The sequence below is a fragment of the Alexandromys fortis genome, unplaced genomic scaffold (genome assembly GCF_014885135.2).
Source record: "Alexandromys fortis isolate MF-2015 unplaced genomic scaffold, M_Fortis_MF-2015_v1.1 scaffold_1, whole genome shotgun sequence".
In the NCBI taxonomy this organism is placed as follows: Eukaryota; Metazoa; Chordata; class Mammalia; order Rodentia; family Cricetidae; genus Alexandromys; species Alexandromys fortis.
The window spans coordinates 31,278,712-31,297,147 of NW_026067927.1; the positions used below are offsets into that span (position 1 = coordinate 31,278,712).

Here is an 18,436-nt window from a genome sequence, read left to right on the forward strand (position 1 = left end):
GTAGGAGATCTGAGGGCCCTGTACCTACCGAGTGATTCATGGGTGGGTGGTTAGTGTGCCGCATAGGTAGTGAGAAGGGGGGTAATGACTGTGCTGAGCAGCATAGGGCACGATTTTATCTTGCTCTTCAGTAGTGTAGAGTTTATACTGTATGTTTTCGCCCTCAGTTGCTCCAGTGGTTGAAGCTGCGGGGAGCCTGGGTGTCTTTCCTGCTATCTTCTTTACTTAAGAGAAGTTCAGGGATCTTGGTATTTTGGAATGCCCTTCTTTAAACTCTTCATCTTCCCTTGGGTGTTGTGCTCAAGCCTCACGTTGTTGTGTATGAGTTAGAGTGGAGATGTTAATTTGCCCATTACAGCCCCCAGCAGTTTTCTGCAGTTTTTGGCCTCTCTGAAGTAAATACTCCTGGTTCTTTTCAAAATTAGTGTTTGCTCGATAAAATTTCTCAAAACGGTTGTGCTCTATGAAAGCAGAGATTTAGTTTCCCCATAATTACTTTTCTAGTAGTTCACTGGACTTTGAGTGCAGTAGCTAGGGTTAAAGTAAAGGAAGTCAAGGCTGTGACTTTAAAGGCTGGAGTCTACCGTACAGGTATTCACCGTGTGGTGATGGTTAAGTAAACAGTTACAGCTTCTATTATTTTTTGCAAAATTGGAGTTTGACTATGTTGTCTTCCTATATTCCTAACACTCTGCCTGCCTCTGAGCCTGCCTCTGGTCTGCAGTATTTCAGAATCACATGGTAAGGAGCCAGCCATTCAAAAGTAGCACCACTAGGATAGGTAGGTGGGTGAGGGGTATGCTCCCAGAGGTTTGTTACAGCAAGTTGAGTTGGCAGTGTAGGAGACAGTAGAGAAGCAGACAGGTTGGAAGCTCACAGGTGCATTTGGGAAAGAAGATAGATGAGTGGGAAGTGGGAGAGCAGGAGCCTGTTGGGAGCTGCTGACAGTGTTCATGCCATTTCCTTTTGTCTCTGACCTTGCTCCTGTGTGGCCTGCTGTTGAAATAAGAGCGGCCGCAGGGCTGCATCCCCAACACCCCGGCCGCTTGGCTAGCTCACGCCCGAAATAACAACACACAAACTGTATTCATTTAAAGAACTGCTTGGCCCATGAACTCTAACCCTTACAGGCTAATTCTTGCACCTGGACTAGCCCATTTCTAATGATGTGTGTAAGCACCCCAAAGTGCGCTTACCGGGAAGATTCTAGCCTACATCCATCTTCATCGCGTGTGCCTTAGAGAGCAGAGCTATCGCGTCTACCCGGGAGAGCTGAGCATGGCGTCTCTGCTCCAGCAGAGCTGTCGGGTCTCTCTGGGAGCAGAGCAGAGTCTGACCTCACTTCCTCTTCCGCCCAGAATTCTATTCTGTTTACTCCTCCCATCTATGTTCCAAGCCATGAGGCCAAGCAGCTGGTTTATTATAACTTAACCAATGAAATCAACAGATTGATATATGACACTCCCACATCAGCCTGCAAAAACAGAACTCTTTGCAACCCAGGTAGACGTTCTAGCTGATGTGATGGTGCAAATGGAATGTTGATGGTATTGCACAGCTTTTCCTAGATGTAAAGATGCATTCCTCCCAGCTAAGAGGGTGCCAACAGACCAAAGAAAAGGATTTTGTGAACCAGAGTTTATTTGGGTTTCTTTACAAGAGCTTGGGTCACTTCTGCAGCTCCACCACTAAGAATTCTCACCCTGGTCAACTATTTTCCTCCTTCCGGGTTGTTGGGAGGGAAGGTTGTCTCCTGAGTCCTGTGACCAGTTCTCCAGGAGCGAATGTTACTGGCTAGGGGAACTGAAAAATAGTTAAAAACATCATCTATTGTGCAAGAATAAACTCAGTGGTGGCTGGTGAAGGCCCAGGTCTCTAGCAGGAATAGCTTTGTCAAGGCATTCCAAGTCAGATTTTGGTGGACTAGTGCAGAAAGGGATCCTCTGTCTGAGGGGAATGGGACTTGGAGCACAGTTTCAGGGCAGAGTAGGAAAGCAGTTATTAAGCAAAAGTACCTTCTCTTCCTGTGCTTAAACAGGGGTTGCCTAAATGCCTTTCCGTCCTAACAGGTCACGGTTACTTATGGTAGAAAAGATCTTGCCCTTGCTCTGTCCTGTTGAGGGAGATTGCTCATTGTGTGAGGCAAGAGGTACCAGACAGGTTGGAAGCCAGGAGGTCAAACTGCTTTCTTGTGTCCCAGCATGGCCATGCCTGCCCTGGAAGTCACCTTAATTTTCCTTAGTCTCATTTTCTCTTCTCGGTATGTAAATACTGACTTTGAATTTATCTGGCTTTTCTTCTTAAAAATTCTTAATTGTAGTGGTGAGTTATGTGCAGCATGTTGTGTGAAAGGCATGACAGAGTCCACGGAAAGCTCATGCAGTAGTGTTTGCCATACTACATATAGTACATATAGTACAGGGTTTGTGAATCGCTTCAGCATCTTACAGTGGACTTTGGGATCATTACTAAAGGATAATCATTTGTTTTATTTCCCAGAAATGAAGGCCCTGTTTCCACTGTAAAGCCTCTGTCTGCCCCCCTCACCTCCACCCCACTGTGTGTGTTTGTGTGTGTGTTGGGAGAGTTAGCAGGTAACCTTTCCCTTGTTTGTGTCAGTATTGTTCCCCATTCCTCTTTTGTGTCTGTGTGTGTTTAAATATATTTATGGGTGTTTTGCTTGTCTTTGTACCACATGCTAGAAGATGCTAGAAGAGGAAGTCAGGTTACCAGGAACTGGAGTTACAGATGACTGTGAGCTGTATTTGATAGGGGTACTGTGAATTTAACCCAGGAAGAGCAAACAGTTCTTTTAACCATTGAGCCATCTCTCCAGCCTCCTCATCTTTTTCAGTGGCTTATAAGTAAGTTCTACTAGTTGACTGTTTCCTACAGCACTGGGGTAGGAAATACAGTGTTTGCTGTCCTAGAAAGGACTCGATTTGTTTACTTCTTCCTTCAGTTTTTATTTACTAAACTAACCACATAATACAATAACTTAAAGATGATCTGTATCTTTAGAAAATGTGAATGAATTAAATGAGTTCCCGCCAAAAGAGCAGTTCTTTTTCAGAATGCCCTTCTTTAACTGGCTTTTCAAAGCACCCAGTGGCTCTCTTCAGATAAGAACAGGGCCCAGCAGCTATACTCAGTATCTTGGGGAGCCAGCTGCGTTTTTGGATGGTTTTAAACGAGTTCAAATGAGATTAGACTGTATTCACTGTTTTAACTCAAGAATGTAGACATGCTGCCTTGTTATTAACATTAAACACAACTCTTGCCTCAAAGGGAATATGAGTTAATTCTTACAGCTGGCCTACGTATAGAGATTAAGGCTATTCCAAACACTCTTCCAAGTCAGTATGGAATTGGTTTCATGGAATTTTTATAGTTTAGGAACAAAATGAAGTTATAAACCAAGACATTTTAGTGGAAACATCAGGTAGGCAGGCTGCAGCAAAGTGGAGGAGTCTGTTAAAGGTTTCAGGTGCTATATGAAGACATTCTATACATTACAAGAAAGGTTTATCTGATAGTCATAAGGATGTTCGAGCACTTAGGCGAACCGGTCAATGGTTTGTAATGGTTTGTAAAGATAGGCTAAGATTGGATCTGTAGCATTCCAGCTCATTCTACAATCCATGAAGTTCAGTCTAGTTAGCAGTGGGTATGACTTTCTTCTAGGAACTTTATGCACATTATTTTGCTCCAAAAGTCCCCTGTAGAACTGGGGTAAATGACTCAGTGGTGAAGAGTGCTGGCCATGTAAGGCAGATACAGCATGGGTATTAGACTAATCCCAGCTGTCCTATGGAGAGAAGGGGACAGGAGAAACCCTGGAAGCACCGGTAAGGTGTAGGTGAAGAACAACAGAGACAGACTGAAAGAGGGCAGGGGAAGCTTCTCACCCAGGCTGTCCTCAGACCTCTGCCCACCTGTGCTGCATGCAGGGGAAAGCAGAAGACTCCATGCTTGCAACTCCTCAGTCTCTCTTAAAGGTCTGTTAAATTCATCTTGAAATAGAACTGAAAATGTTGCTAAGATAGACATAACCTCCTAGTGAGGACACACATACACTTCAGAACATTAGTAACCTTAAATTTCATATCAGGAATGAGCGTGTTAATATGTATGTGTTACAGTTTTCATAGTTTTTGAAGTTTTGTAAATAAAAACAGAAGATGGGTGGTGTCTGGGTAGCTTTTTTAAATTATTATTTTGATTTTAAGATTTAGTATTAGCCAGATGTGGTAGCACCCGCCTTTAATCCCAGCCCTTGGGAGGCAGAGGCATCTGGGTCTCTGAGTTTGAATCTAGCCAGGGCTGTCTTAAGATAAGACTGTCTCAAATAAGCAAAAAAGATTTGCTTTGTGTGAGTGTTTTGCCTTACTGTGTGTTTACCACGTGTGTACTTGAGGCCCAAGGTCAGAAGAGGTGTCAGATCCCTTGGAAATGTGGGTTCTGTGGTTGCTGGGAACTAAATCTGGCACAAGCGAGATCTCTTAGGGGCCTAGCCATCTCTCCAGCCCCAGGGGTTAGCTTTCAGAGTTGGGAGCCACTATATCTTGTTTATTGTATGCCACCAATACTCTAGTGGTAAAATTCACGCAGAGGTACGTTGGAATTGGTTGACCCAATGACAGGACTGAGCTTGGAGGGCTCATGACATTGCGTCTGTGTTATAGTAACAAGGGGCTCTGGGCAGCTGTCACTTGGGGTAGTGGGAAGTTCTTTGGAGTGCATGTGGTATGCTGACTAGCAGTGCTGAATGCTGCTCAGGTTACAAGAGAATTTGACATAAAAACTTACATGTTTTACCTTCACGTTTAGTGCTTTATCTGTAAGCTCAGCAGAAAGGGTGCCAGGCAAGGGATGACTGTGATGAACCCTCCTTGTAATCTCAGCTAGAGACTGAATAGGGAAAGATGGTAAAACAATGGGGAGAGGGGTGATGGTGCACAGATCTCTGGAATTGTTTATTTAGCAGTTACAAGAAGCCTTCTAAAATAAAAGACTGGCCACAGGAGCAGTTATCTAAGCCAGTAACATCATGCGTGACTCTATAGCCGTTAAAAAAGTGACTGATTGTGATGTCTATGGTAATGTTTTACTACCTGGACTGTAGTGTTCCTGGAACCAAATTTGATATAAATGGTACTACTTTAGTGAAGTGATTTAGCATCTGTATGGGTGGAAAAGTTTCTTTGGGAGTTCTCTTGGGTTTGTGGAATCTTTTTCTGAGAGGTTAGGAGCAGGAAGAGAGAAGCAAAATTATATCCCCCTTTTCCCAGCTGCATCTGCCCTTTCTGAGTACCTGCCCTATTGCTATTCCCTCTGCCCCCAGGAAAAAGACTATGCTCTAGTACATCCTGGTGTTCATTGCCCTGGTGCTTAGCAGCAAGGTGTTTTTGGCTATAACAGGAAAGAGCTCTCATCTCTGCGTAGACTCTTCTCCCTACTGGGTCTGCACTTGGCCCAGGTTTCCCCTTCACACTCGTTGCCTTTGCTGGGAACCACATCATTTCTTCAGGGATTAGTGCCCTTTACCTGAGAACTGTGCTTTAATTTTCTGTCATATTTAGAGGCTCACTGGAGTTTTCTTGTCTTGATGCTTATTTTATAGAGTGCTTGGGAATCCACATGTTTTTGCTGAACTTGTAAAAGAGACACCTGGATGGTGGGTTAACAAGAATACTGATCTGTGGGAGGCTTCATATCTGAAAATACTGGATTTTCACCCTAGTCCAGCAGCTCTGCTGCTCACATAAATACAGATGAATGAAGACCCCATTAGGGAAGACACCTGGCCAGCGGTCTAGAGCTGATGCAGGTCATGCTGGAGTATCTGTAAACATGATGAAGAAGAGGACATCTCACAAAAAACATCGGACCAGTGTGGGACCAAGCAAACCTGTGTCCCAGCCCCGGCGGAACATCGTAGGCTGCAGGATTCAGCATGGGTGGAGAGAGGGCAANGGAACTAGCTCTTGTAGACCAGGCTGGCCTCGAACTCCCAGAGATCCGCCTGCCTCTGCCTCCCGAGTGCTGGGATTAAAGGCGTGCGCCACCACCTCCCGGCCTGGTGTACATTTTAGAACATAGAACAGCGATTTCACATAGTACCTGGCAGTGTGTTCTTCTCCATTCCTGGTGTTTTATACCTTGCTGCATGTGAAGGAAGAGCTTTGATTTCCTGAAAAGGGAACCACCATGCTAAATACTGTTTTCTGCATAACCTAGCAATTTATAGGTAACTGGCAAAATTAACAAGTGAATTTCAAGATTCTGTTTAAGAATAGAATAAAATCAAGGTTTTATTTTTATTTGAAGAAGCTGAAATGTTAGGATGTTGGATTTAGTGAGATTTAGGAGATTGAGTAGCTTTGGGATGAAAGGGGGATCTTAACTCACTTTTTAGAATGTTTATTTGGAACAAGTGCACTGGTGTGAATCTAAACTGAAAGAGTTCTGTAATTCCAGCACTCTGAAGTGGAGTCAGGAAGACCAAGGATTAAGGCCATTCTCCATTCCATAGCAATTTCCGGGCCAGCCTGGGCTACATGAAATCTTGTCTCAGAAACAAAACTAAACCAAAAACTAAGCCTGCACCCTTGCCCTGAAACAGGAATCTGTTCTGATTTTTGGGGTGAGGGGGCACTTGGCACATGGCTGAAAGTAACAAGAATAAAAGTGTAGGGTTTTTTTTTTTGGGGGGGGGTGGACTTTTGAGACATGGTTTCTCTCTGTATCCATGGCAGTTCTGGAACTTGCTCTGTGGACCAGGATGGCCTGGAACTTGGGGATCTACCTGTCTCTGCTTTCCAAGTGCTGGAATTCAAGGCATGTGCCACCACTGTCCAGCTTAAATATGTTGATTTTTAAAACCCTCTCTTCCCCAAGCAACAACAAAATAACCTTACAGAATGTTTATAAATTAGTAAATGAGCCAGCCAACATCCTGATCCTCCTGCCCATGGCCCCTAGGGTTAGGATCAAAGGCATTTACCAACCTGCTGTGCTGATAAATAAAACTCTTGAGTATGTAACCTTCTAGGCATTTGACCATTGAAAGAAGTGCATGATAAAGTTTAAATGAGGTTATGTTCCAGAACTTGTTGCTCAGGCCTGTTACCAACTTGCAGAGTGTTTTCAGTTTAAAGAAGCCCAGCTTTTACAGATATCACCATGGGTAGCCTTGAACTTACCATGTAGACTGTGCTGATCTTGATTTGACATGTGGTCTTCCTGCTCCTGCTGCCAACTTCTGGACTGTAGATGTGCATTCACGCCTGGCTTCTTTTTTAAAAAAATGATTTCATCTTATCTCCTACCTGTCTGGTTTTGTATGTTGCTCATTCTTTCCATTAATTCATTACCTGGTCATATGATTTGCTCAACCTCTTGGGCATGAATGCCGTGTGTGATCTCAGCCACCCTGCCTTAGGAGCACAAGGCAGCTTGTCCAGATTATCAGCCTTTAGAGGTAAACTAAAGTCTAGGCCCCTTTTAAGAGCAAGTAAGCCTCAGTCCCACTGTCTGACTGGGCTCTAGTAACTCCAGCAGCACCAGTTGTGAGGTTCCTCCTGCACGGTTTCCCAGATGGGGTCTCACTGCCTAGGTGCCATCTTCTGTTTCTCTCCTTCTTTCTAATTTACAGACAGTTGCTGTCTTGTAACTCTGCTCAGTCTAAGAAGTACAGTTGAGATTTTTAGTGTTTTGCTTGTGATAAGGACAGAGGAACAACTTAAACTCTTTATGAGCATGACCAGATTGTCTTGGTTGCAGTTTAATTTTCAGGAGCTTAGGGACTCCTTGCATGGTCTCTCACTCGTCATCAGTCCCTTGACTGCACTGTTCCCAGTCACCTCTGATGTTTCAGATGATCCCAGGCAGCTGTGTTGCTCTTCTCCAGCGCCTCAGTCTCACTGTGTGGCTTCAACCATTTCTTTATATCTAGGATTAGACAGTTATTTTGGCATATGCTTACTTACCTTTTCTTACCCAGTGAAAAAGAAGGGTCTCAGTGAGAAAGTCAACACTGACATCATACATGGTGTACAGGGAACTGTTCTGGAATAGAGTATTTGTTTAATAAGTAAAGATTTGCTATATTTGTTTGTGTTGCAGAATAATTGTTCAACTATGTGTTGCTTTTGTTTATGCTATATTTGTTTATTATGTAAAGATGTGTTGCTGTTTGTCCTTGCCTGCCTGAGATACCTGATTGATTAGGTCAGGGCTGGTGGGCAGAGAGGAAAGGGGACAGACATGGAGAAAGCGGGATGGAAAGTACTTAGATAGGTAAATGAGCCCCAGGGTAGCACATAGATTAAAAAGTCTCCGTGTTACCAGTTGGGGGCTGGCCCTTCAAGAAAGCCTGCTTCATTGAAGTTTTTCTTCAAGGGTCAGAGACAGTGGCCTGGCTGTGTGGCATTTGAGGTACCCATTTTTAGAAGCCAGCATGCTGTGCGCCCAGAGTAGGATCATGAGCGGTGGGCATGGGTTATGAGGCTTGGGATACTATGGGATGGGAGAGGGGTGGGAATGTTTGGTACATTACATATAGTTCTAGCATACCTTGAGGAATCCTTTCTTTGCACCTTGTCACAGGTGTCTAGGGACATGCCGGGGCTGTTTGCTCCCACTTCTGGCTGACTCTGGCTGACTTTGTCGCGCTCACACACTTCCTTTTCTTGTTATCTTGTTCTTGCCTCTGTGAGTCCAGGTGGCCCTCCTGGCACCAGGTCCCAACATGCCACTTTGTCTCTGCGAGCTGCAGTGTCTGCTTTAGTACCTTTAGTTAGTGTTGAAAAGCTGAGCCGGGCGGTGGTGGCGTAGGCCTTTAATCCCAGCACTCGGGAGGCAGAGACAGGCGGATCTCTGGGAGTTCGAGGCCAGCCTGGTCTACAGAGCTAGTTCCAGGACAGGCTCCAAAGCTACAGAGAAACCCTGTCTCGAAAAACCAAAAAAAAAAAAAAAAAAAGAAAGAAAAGCTATAGAGGCTCCACTTAAGGAAGGGAGAAGGGAGTTTGCACAGAGTGAAGAAGCCTCCCAGAAAACATTCTTCTGCCTTGTGTTGACACCTTCTTCATATTTGGCCCCACTTATATAGGCATCCGATGAGTGAAAGTGCTGTGCTTTGTGGCCCCTAAGCTCAGTGCTGTGTGTTTATTCTGCTCGAAACATGTGTTCAACTGTCAGGACTGTTTGGTTTCTATGTAGTTTACTGTGACCTGGTAAGCAAATACATTCTGTATGATTTCAGGATAGTTTAAGTATATTATTAGGCTCATCTGACTCAGCATATGGCTAGTGTATCTGGGTGAGTGTTGCTCTGGGATCCAAAGGAAATACATTTTGACATGGGTTTCAAGCTGTCTGTTGTGCTCAGGTGGTTTGTCCTTTCTGGTTTTCTCCCCACCTGTTAACACCAACTGGCAAGAGAAGAGAGTTTATATAACCAAGTGTACATTATGTAGATGTGATTTTTTTTCCCTGTTTTCATGGATTTAGTATCCTGTAATTAGGCTTGTGTGTATTTAAGGTTATCGTGGCTTTTTGACTAATTAACCATACCACTTTTGAAGTGTCTTTTGTGCTCCATGGTGACATTATTTGTCCTGAAGTTTAAATCTATCTCAGTCCTTGTTTGGTGCTGCTGGACAGAAAGATACTTTGGCTCTCAATAGGTGGGTTGAAGATTGAATCACTGTTGTCTGGTTTAAGTTGTTTTTTTTTTTTTTTTACAGCAAATCTTAATTTCCCTGTACCTATGTGTTTGTTTAGAAGTGCTTTTTGTTTGTTTTGCACTTGTGAAAATATCACCAGTGGTTTTCAGAAGTTAGTTTAGGGGTACTGTGCACAGCTGTCTTTGTGCTTGTCTGTCAGCCTGCACGCATGTGCTTCATCACAGCTCCACCTGCCATTGCTTCCCTTGCTCCTCTTTATTGCGGTCTAGTTTCCCATGTGCTAGGTCTCTGGATCTCTAGGGCTGGTTTCATTTCTCAGTTATTTCTTTTTGTAAGTTTGGGGGGGTTGCGTCACTGTGGACTGACCTTACTGATCTACCTAGCCTGCTAGTCACCCCAGTGGGTCTTCAGTGGGGTTACTTACTGTATCCTGGTTTCACTTGTTTTCTTGATACTTCCTGAGTCTAGGGACCAGTTGGATGTGTTTACCTTTTAATATCCTTAAAATGTAAAACAAAAACAACTAAACATGTTGTTTTGGTCATAACCTCCTTGCTGGCATGTGGCACCAAGCTGGGTTACTGTGTGTGTATCTGTGTGTTGGAGAGCAAACTGACAGTCTTGAGTTAGATACTTAGACCTTTTTTGTCTTATAACTTTAAAGAGAAGTAGTTGGACATTTTACATTTTAAAAAGCATTAAGTTTATCAAGTAAGTATTGAGGATGGATTTTTGATATTCTGTTTGTGTAGGCTGCTGTGAATTTCTTCAGTCTTTTTTTTGTTTTGTTTTGTTTCTGATTGCCTCATTAGTCCAAGAAGTGCCTAGATGGAATTTGAATAGCTTTATCGATTTGTGATTTCTCAGGATTTGCTTACATCCAGATTCCTGTTTAGCCAGAGTGTGGACCCTTGCTAACCCCCAGCTCACTGAGGTTTGGAGTTCTCTTCTAAGTAGCTCTCCCTGTGGTCAGGCTTGTCACTTACTAATTTTGTAAGTGTAACTGGCTTTAGTTTTATATGTCTGATCTGGAAGCAAAGAACCATTGGGACTGTCATTGTGTCTACTCAGTATCTCCTTTTCAGAAGCTCTAATATGTTGGTGGTTAATGACCTGTTCTAGGATTTATGCAGTAGGCTTTTGTTTTTAATCCACTTTTTGCTGACTGTCATTTGCCTCTCTTGTAGGTCATGCTGGAGTATCTGTAAACATGATGAAGAAGAGGACATCTCACAAGTAAGCCACGCTCACATCTGTGTTTGGATCACTAGCACCAGGACTACCTCTTAGCTCACCTCCTCTTAAAGTCTTGTAATTGTGTGTGGTCACCCGTCCACTTCCTCTCTTTGGTTTGGATGAAGTGTGTCAGCTATGTACTTCAGCTGTTAAAAGCCTTTGAGTCGTGGCTGTCCTCTATCTTAATGCGAGCCAGCTGCATGGGTGGACGGGGGAGGGGGCGACATACACACGGATACGCACATGTTAAGACCTCTACAGGTCTTGATAGCTGTTAGCCAAGAAGCTGAGCAGAGATATCTGATACTAGGGTCCACCTAGCCAGCTACCATGTTCCTCTTTGTACTTGTAATTTATAGAAAGCATACTCATTTAAAATAGAATTAAACATCTTTTTACTATTCTTTTTTTCTTTTAATGATCTTCTCAATGTATAGTCTGAGCTGGCCTAAAACTTGTAATTTTCTTGACTCAGACTCCAAACTGCTGTGGTTACATATGTGCCAGCATATGTCCTCAGGCCCAGCAGTAGACATGTGTTTAAAGTGACAAGTGTGTTCTAGTTCTGTAGTCGCCATGAAGTGGTGACTGTACGCCTGTGTCACGGATGTGCCACTCTAACTGACTTGAGTGTAAGGGATGTAAATTACTGATGAATGCCCTCCTCCTCCTTCTCCCATTGCATAAGCAGCCTGCAGCAGTTGCTCCCAAGTGATTCACAGTGGATATTTGAGTCCTCATTGCCTCAGTGGAGCGAAGAGAATAGGAGGTCTCTTGGTCATGGGAGGTCTGGTAAAACAAGAGTTCCCTCAGTAATGACTGATGATTGAACCAGACTTGTCTCATTCAGATGAGTGCATAATATAAATATAATGGTCATCTTAGGAAATGACCTAGAAAACAAAAATTGGGAAGTTAGGTAAGTGTGCCATTCCCTGAGGACAGAATTGACCTTACCTTGTCTCATCATCTTCCTGCTTTTGCTGTACCCAGTGATGTGATCATTTATTTGGTGTCTCTACACATTAGTGTGGTATAAATAAATGGTAAGCAGCATCTTGCCTCAAATAGAGAATAACAATAAGGCAGAATTACAAACCACAAATATTAGACAGTGAGTAGGTGAGGGACAAGTAAAATACCACCATTGTAAGACCAAAGTAGTTCGTTCAGAATAGAATAACCTAAAAGAAGTTAAGAATATTAAGGTACAGTGTTTTAGCATCCCACCCCCTTTTAAAAACCTATTTTAAGTAATTACCACTGGCTAAACTTTCACTGATTTACCTTAGACATTTGTTTATTGTGGGATATTTGTATACTGTGTGAAGATATATTGCTGTGATTGGTTTAGTAAAGAGCCAAATGGCCAATAGTTGGAAAGAGGTTAGGTAGAACTTCTGGAGATTGAGAGAACACTGGTAGAAGGCAGAGTTGCCAGCCAGTAGGAGAGAAAACACAAGGTGTAAGATGGAAAGAGAAGTAACGCCATGTGGCCGGACATAGATTAATATAAATGGGTTAATTTACATTATAAGAGCTGTTGAGACAGACCTAAACTAAAGGCCAAACTTTCATAATAAGTCTACCTGTTATTTGTGAGCTGGCAGCCCAAAGGAAAGTCGGACTACGTTTGTTTGGTCCCATAGTTGTGTTCTGGATGCATTTCATGGAAGGGATTTCTTGTTGCCTTTCCTAAGTAATGCTGAGCACTTATTGTCTCATGGGTTTGACCCCTTCAGGCACAAGAAATAAATACCAATTGCTTAAAACTATCAATGTAATTGGTTGAGATACATGGTAGACATGCATGAAATTGTCAAAAAATAAATTACCCCCACCCCACCCCACCCCCAGTGCACAGCTTAGGGTCCATAGGCATACCAACAAAAAACTCATGTTGGTTGTTCCACATTGTGGGGAACGTCATCTGTTGCCTTCACAGGCTAAGATCCGAAGCTGTGAAGCCTTGAGTGCATTGTTGTGCTCCAGAAGATGAAGTGAAATTTTCACTGCAAATCCAAAGTTACCTTGTTGGGTGCTGGCTATTAATGTCTTGAATGATCTTGGATGGAGTCAGCAGGGACACAGAGCTTTGCAGATTCCTTTGTGTTATGGCTGCAGCTTGCCCATATCTGAAATCAAGGGTTGAACCAGATCAGTGAGTGGTTCGCTTTTCAACATAGGCTTCTTCCTACAATAGATTTTTTTTAAAAATAAAAACCAAATACAAAACAGAACCTGAGTTCCTCAGCTCTCGCTCCTCCATCCTCAACAGTCCCTGTCCTGTTGTTCCTTCTCCACAGTGTGGGGAGACTCAGGGCGACCCTTACAGTTAGATGCTGAGGTAAAATCAGGAGAGCTGCAATCAGCGCACGTGCGCACGCGCGCACACACCCACACACACGTCCCTAGGCCATGCTAGGAGAATTCAGGAGTTATCTCCACAGAGGAAATGGCATGTGTGTATTTTGATCATTGTCCCTGTTGGGGATCTAATCCAGGGCCTTAACAGGCTAGGCAATTGCTATAGCTGTGTTCTTCATTTTGATGTTAGTGGAAATCATCTGTGTAGTAGTTGTGGGCTGGATACCTGCTGGGTTTGAGAGGCTAACATCAAGCAAACCTTTCTGGAATTTGTTCCATAAAGTTGTTTGGGATGCTGTTAAAGTTGTCTTGAGTGAAAATACAGTTGGGAAAGCATCTGAATGAACTTAGTTACAGTGGCTTGTTTTTATTCTTATATATTATGTTAACTTTCCCTCCTCCATTTGAATGGGGGATAGATCTCCATTTCAAGGAACTGTCTTTGAAAAGGGGTGTCATGTGTTTTACTAATTTGTTTAATCTCCCCTCCCCCCCCAATACAAAGTCCCTCTAGTATGAATCCCTAGCTAACCTGCAATTTATATAGAACAGGCTGGTCTAAATCACAGAGATCCTTCTGCCTCTGCCTCCCAAGTGCTGGGGTTAAAGGCGTGCACTACCATACCCAATCCACTAATTTGCTTATAAAGTTTGCCTTGCAAACAAGCATAGGAAGGACCCCAGTTTAACTTCAGCACTCTTGTAAAAAGTCAGCTGCAGCAGTGCACATCTGTAAGCCCAGTGCTGGGGAGGGGAGGTTCAGTGAGAGATCTTGTCTCAAAACAGAAGAAGATACCAGGTGTCAGCTTCTAACCTCCATACACATGTGCATGCATATGCTCAGGCATATGTATCACTTACAGGAATATACATACTCAAGGAGCAAATTGTAAACAAGATTGAAGCACCAGTCATTAATGGAGAGCATCACTCACTACCCCTCCTTGTTGATCTCTGGTGTGGTCTCATGTCATTTTCATGGTACCCTTGTCGAGCTGGAGTCATGAGCTCTTGTTACAGATGTGAAAACTGATGCCCAAAGAGATTAAGAAACCTTTCTGAAGCATGACAACTAATCAATAATTGAGCTATGTCTAGAAGTGGGTTAACTACCACACCGTATTCATTGAGCTTCCTGCTTTCTTCCTCATTTTGAAAATGGGTTATTTGTGTCATAAATACTAAGGTTAGACAGGCAACCACGAGGTATCCAAGGTATCTGGGAGGACAACAATGTTAATGGTCTTCAATCTGTCACAACATGTAACCATTCTGTCACCTTGAGTTAACTCCATGTACAGTGGTGTTCCTTAGTGTGTAGATGAACTGATAGTCACTTTCATGAAGATAACTGTTCTATTTTATCTTGCTATTGTGCTGTTATTTTACACCTAGAAATTACATGAAACAACAGCTGCCAGAGAAACAAGTTTCTAATTGTATCTTGCAAAAAGACCACAATTTTTATTTAACTATTTTCTTCTAAATTTTGTAGAATCCAAAGAAAAAATTGCTTTGGCATAACAGTACCAACTAGACTGGAAAGAATGACCAGTAATTCATCCATGCAGCCAAGTTCAGTATACGGCAGACTGACTAATAGAACTTATTGTATACACATGGTATATTAAATATTGGCTTCCTTTTTTATTTTCTTTTTAGAGTTAGTAATGGATTTTATTTTGGAATTTCGTATGTACTTCATTTTGTTTGATTCTTGTCTTCCCCTACCATGTTTCCCTCAGACCCCCTCCTTCAGCTTTTATGCCATATTTTTTTTCTTGTCCCCAATCTACTCTTAAAATCTTTTTTTGCCTCTCTCACTGTCTACTTTCTAGTATTAGCTGTACTCCCTCAGAGATGGAAAACTTAAAATCTAGGGACCACATATGAAAGAGTGTGGTCTGGGGACCTTTTACTATTTTGCTTAGGTGGTACTGCTCTGGTATTTGGGACCTTTGCTGCTTCCATATCAGTTTGGGGATTGCTTTTTCTAATTCTGTAAGGAATGTCACTGGGATTTTGATGGGGAATGCACAGAGTCTGTAGGCAGCTTTTGTTTTCACGGTGTGAATTTTGTCAGTTTGTGAGCATGGAAGATCTTTCCACTCTCTAATGTCTTTGGTCTTATAAAGCTTCCACTGTATAAGTCTTCCACCTGCTGGGTTATTTTTCTTAGTTGGTTTTGGAGCTGGAAAGATGGCTCAGCAATTAAGAGCACTAAATGCTCTTGCTAGGAAATGGGGTTTAGCTCCCAGCAGCCACATGGATTAGGACCAATGCTTCTAATTGCAGTTCCTGGGGAGTCTGACTACCTTCTCTGATCCCCGAGGGTTCATGCACATACACAGACATGTAAGATAAATGGTTTTTTAAAGGCCTTTAATGTTCATCATCCCTTTTCACATTCCTTTCTCTACCTTGCCCCCTCATCCCTGACCCATTTAATCCTTCTTGTTCCATTATTTCCTTCCCCTTTATGTATTACATTGTCTCACTTGAAAGATAGTCTCTCCCCAAAGGTTTCTCCTTTGAGAGCTTCATACAGAGCTTTCTGTTTGTCACTTGTTTCCAATATTGTTGCGGGAGGTCCTTCCGCCCCTCCAACCAATAGCTGCTGTGATACCAGCCCATTGGGGCGTGGTCTCTCTCCCTTTGAAAAAGCGGCTATTTCCTCTGCTCGCTCTCTTCGCTTCCTGCTCCGCCGGAGACTAGACTCCCTTCCTGGTTGTGCAGTTGGCTGTTGTCTGGGATGGTGATCTGTAAGTTTTTTCCCCTTTAAATAAATAACACCCTATTAATCATAACTCCAAACTGGTGTGGCCTTGTTCGTGACTTACGCCTTCACAATATTGAGAGAAATGAGTTTTCTTTCATCATAAGAGCAAATATTCTTGCATCAGTCCCTCAGCATTGTGTATGTATAGTCAACATGCTTGGGGAGGGGCATGTGTGTGCATGTAGGTGCTGGTGCTTTCTGTTATATATTGCGACAGAGTTCTTCATTGAACCCAGAGCTTGCCAGTTCAGTTAGTCTAGCCATCTTGCTCCAGGGATGTGAGTGCTGGCACGTTTTCCCCCTGCTAGTTCAGGAGGCTCCTTACCCACCGGGTTGTCTCTCAGCCACTAGATTCTAGAACAGTTGTAGAGATGAGAAGATCTCAGTGTAAATTATTAGTTTTTATTAATTCTTTGAGAATTTCATAAATGTATTGTGATCATATTCGCCCCTCCCAGAGATCCATCTTCTCCACCCTCATTTCCCTACACTCCAAACTTTGAGTTCTTTTGTCTTTCCTTTTTTTTTTTCTGACTCTTTGTGTTTTATTTGTTTGTTTGTATAACAGCCCTAGCTGTCCTGGAACTCACTCTGTAGACCAGATTGGCCTTGAACTCAGAGATCCATCTGCCTCCACTTCCTAAGTGCTGGGGTTAAAAGATGTGTACCCCTCCCCCAGCTGTCTTTCTCTTTTTTAAACAATATTTTTATTAATTACTTGATGATTTTATGCAATGTAGTTATAATTAAAATATAGTTACATCACTCCCCCCCTTTTTTCTTCTTCCAGCCCTCTCCATCCATATCCTCTATCCCATTACCCCTGAGCCCTCTCAGATTGATAGCCTCTTATCCATTTTGCTTTTGAACAAATCTGATTACTAAATTGTGCTTAGTTCTTGGGACAAGATGTTACATTCTCTTGGATCCCTTCTGTTTCTTCTTTGTCTGGAGTTCATTATATAATAGACAAAGCACAGAGATGCAAAGAATTGATTGAACAGGGCAGTGACCCTCAAACAAGGCCTGCAAGCAACCTGAATACATTTCTACCCTCCTTAGAAAGACCCTGGAGTTAGCAGCAGAATCTGGCTTACATTTGTGTTTTTAAAACATCTTTAAATTTAAAAAAAAAAATAATGTTTCAACCAAATGGGGACAATATCTTTTAATTTTTACAATTTTAGATTTCTTTCATAAAGTTGGTGATTAAACCTGTGGCTTGTGTATGTTTGATAAGCACTCCACCAATGAGCTTCATCCCGGGTCTCTTTTCCTATAATTTTAATAGTTGTATAGTTATTTCAGTGTAGGGATAGACCTTAATTACTTGGTAAGTAAGATGTACTGCTGAACATTATCTTTCAGTAAAGCCCTAGTCACACTCCTTGAGGTATTGCTGTTCTCCATGGTGAGGCTTTGGTATGTTTTGTCTTACTGGCACAGTAAGGCAGAGAGGATTCCCTCTGTAAACAGATAAAAAATGGTACCCTGAACCGAGCATATGTCTTAGTTATTGTACAAAAGCATTTATTTGAGAAATTACTTGAAGTTTCAGAAGTTAGTCCTGGTTCTCATAGTGGGGAGTGTTGTGGCAGGTTAGGCAAGCATGCTAGAGCAGTGGCAGGCAGGTGCACCAGTAGTAGCCAAGAGCTTGCATCATCTTATCTACATACCTGAAACAGAAAGAGTGAGACATGGGCTTTTGAAAGTTAAAGCTCACTCTCAGTAACACCTCCCCTCCAACCAGGTCACACCTCCTAATCCTTCCTAAGTAATCCACTGGGAACCAGACATTCAATCAAATATATGAGCTTATGAGGCCATTTTGATTCAGACGTCCACAGCATTGTACTGTATACCTGTGCTCCTAGCACTCAGGACTCTGAAGCAATGAGAATCAATGTGAGTTCAAGGCCAGCCTGGGCTATTAAGTGACCCTCTGCCTCTAAAAATTGAAAAGGGCTGGTGAGATGGCATAGCCAAAAGAGACACTTGTTGCTAAACCTGATTGATGATTTGAGTTCTGTCCCCAGTATCCACATGGTGGAAGGAAAGAACTAATTCCTGCCAGCCATCCTCTGGTCTCTACACACAAACATGTGCACATAAATCAAAAATAAAAACAAAATGGTGCCCAACTATAGTTTGCATTAGAATAAACATTTGGAGTGAAATAGAATAAGGTGGAAAAGGCCTACCTACCTTTAGATACTGACTTCCTGTTTTATTTAATGATTTACTTGGACTGACAGAATTCCTCCTGTAAAAAACTGGATTCAGTGCAATCCCCATTAAAATCTCAGTGATATTCCTTGTAGAACTGGAAAAACACCCTCAAGATTCATGTGGAAGTACCAAAAAT

General features: G+C 42.6%; 1 protein-coding gene across 3 annotated transcripts in view; it reads left to right on the top strand.

The window, feature by feature from the left end:
* The window catches only part of Spin1 (spindlin 1), a 43,736-nt gene that overhangs the window by 8,244 nt on the left and 17,056 nt on the right, over positions 1-18,436 (top strand). The window contains exon 2 of one of the 3 annotated variants that reach the window (XM_050143755.1): positions 10,877-10,925. In XM_050143755.1, coding sequence (XP_049999712.1) covers positions 10,900-10,925 — 26 coding nt within the window. In that variant the 5' untranslated portion in view covers positions 10,877-10,899. Of the gene's footprint in view, positions 1-5,778; positions 5,942-10,876; positions 10,926-18,436 lie in introns of those variants that run through there. The other 2 variants (XM_050143756.1, XM_050143757.1) reach the window with 2 other exon arrangements.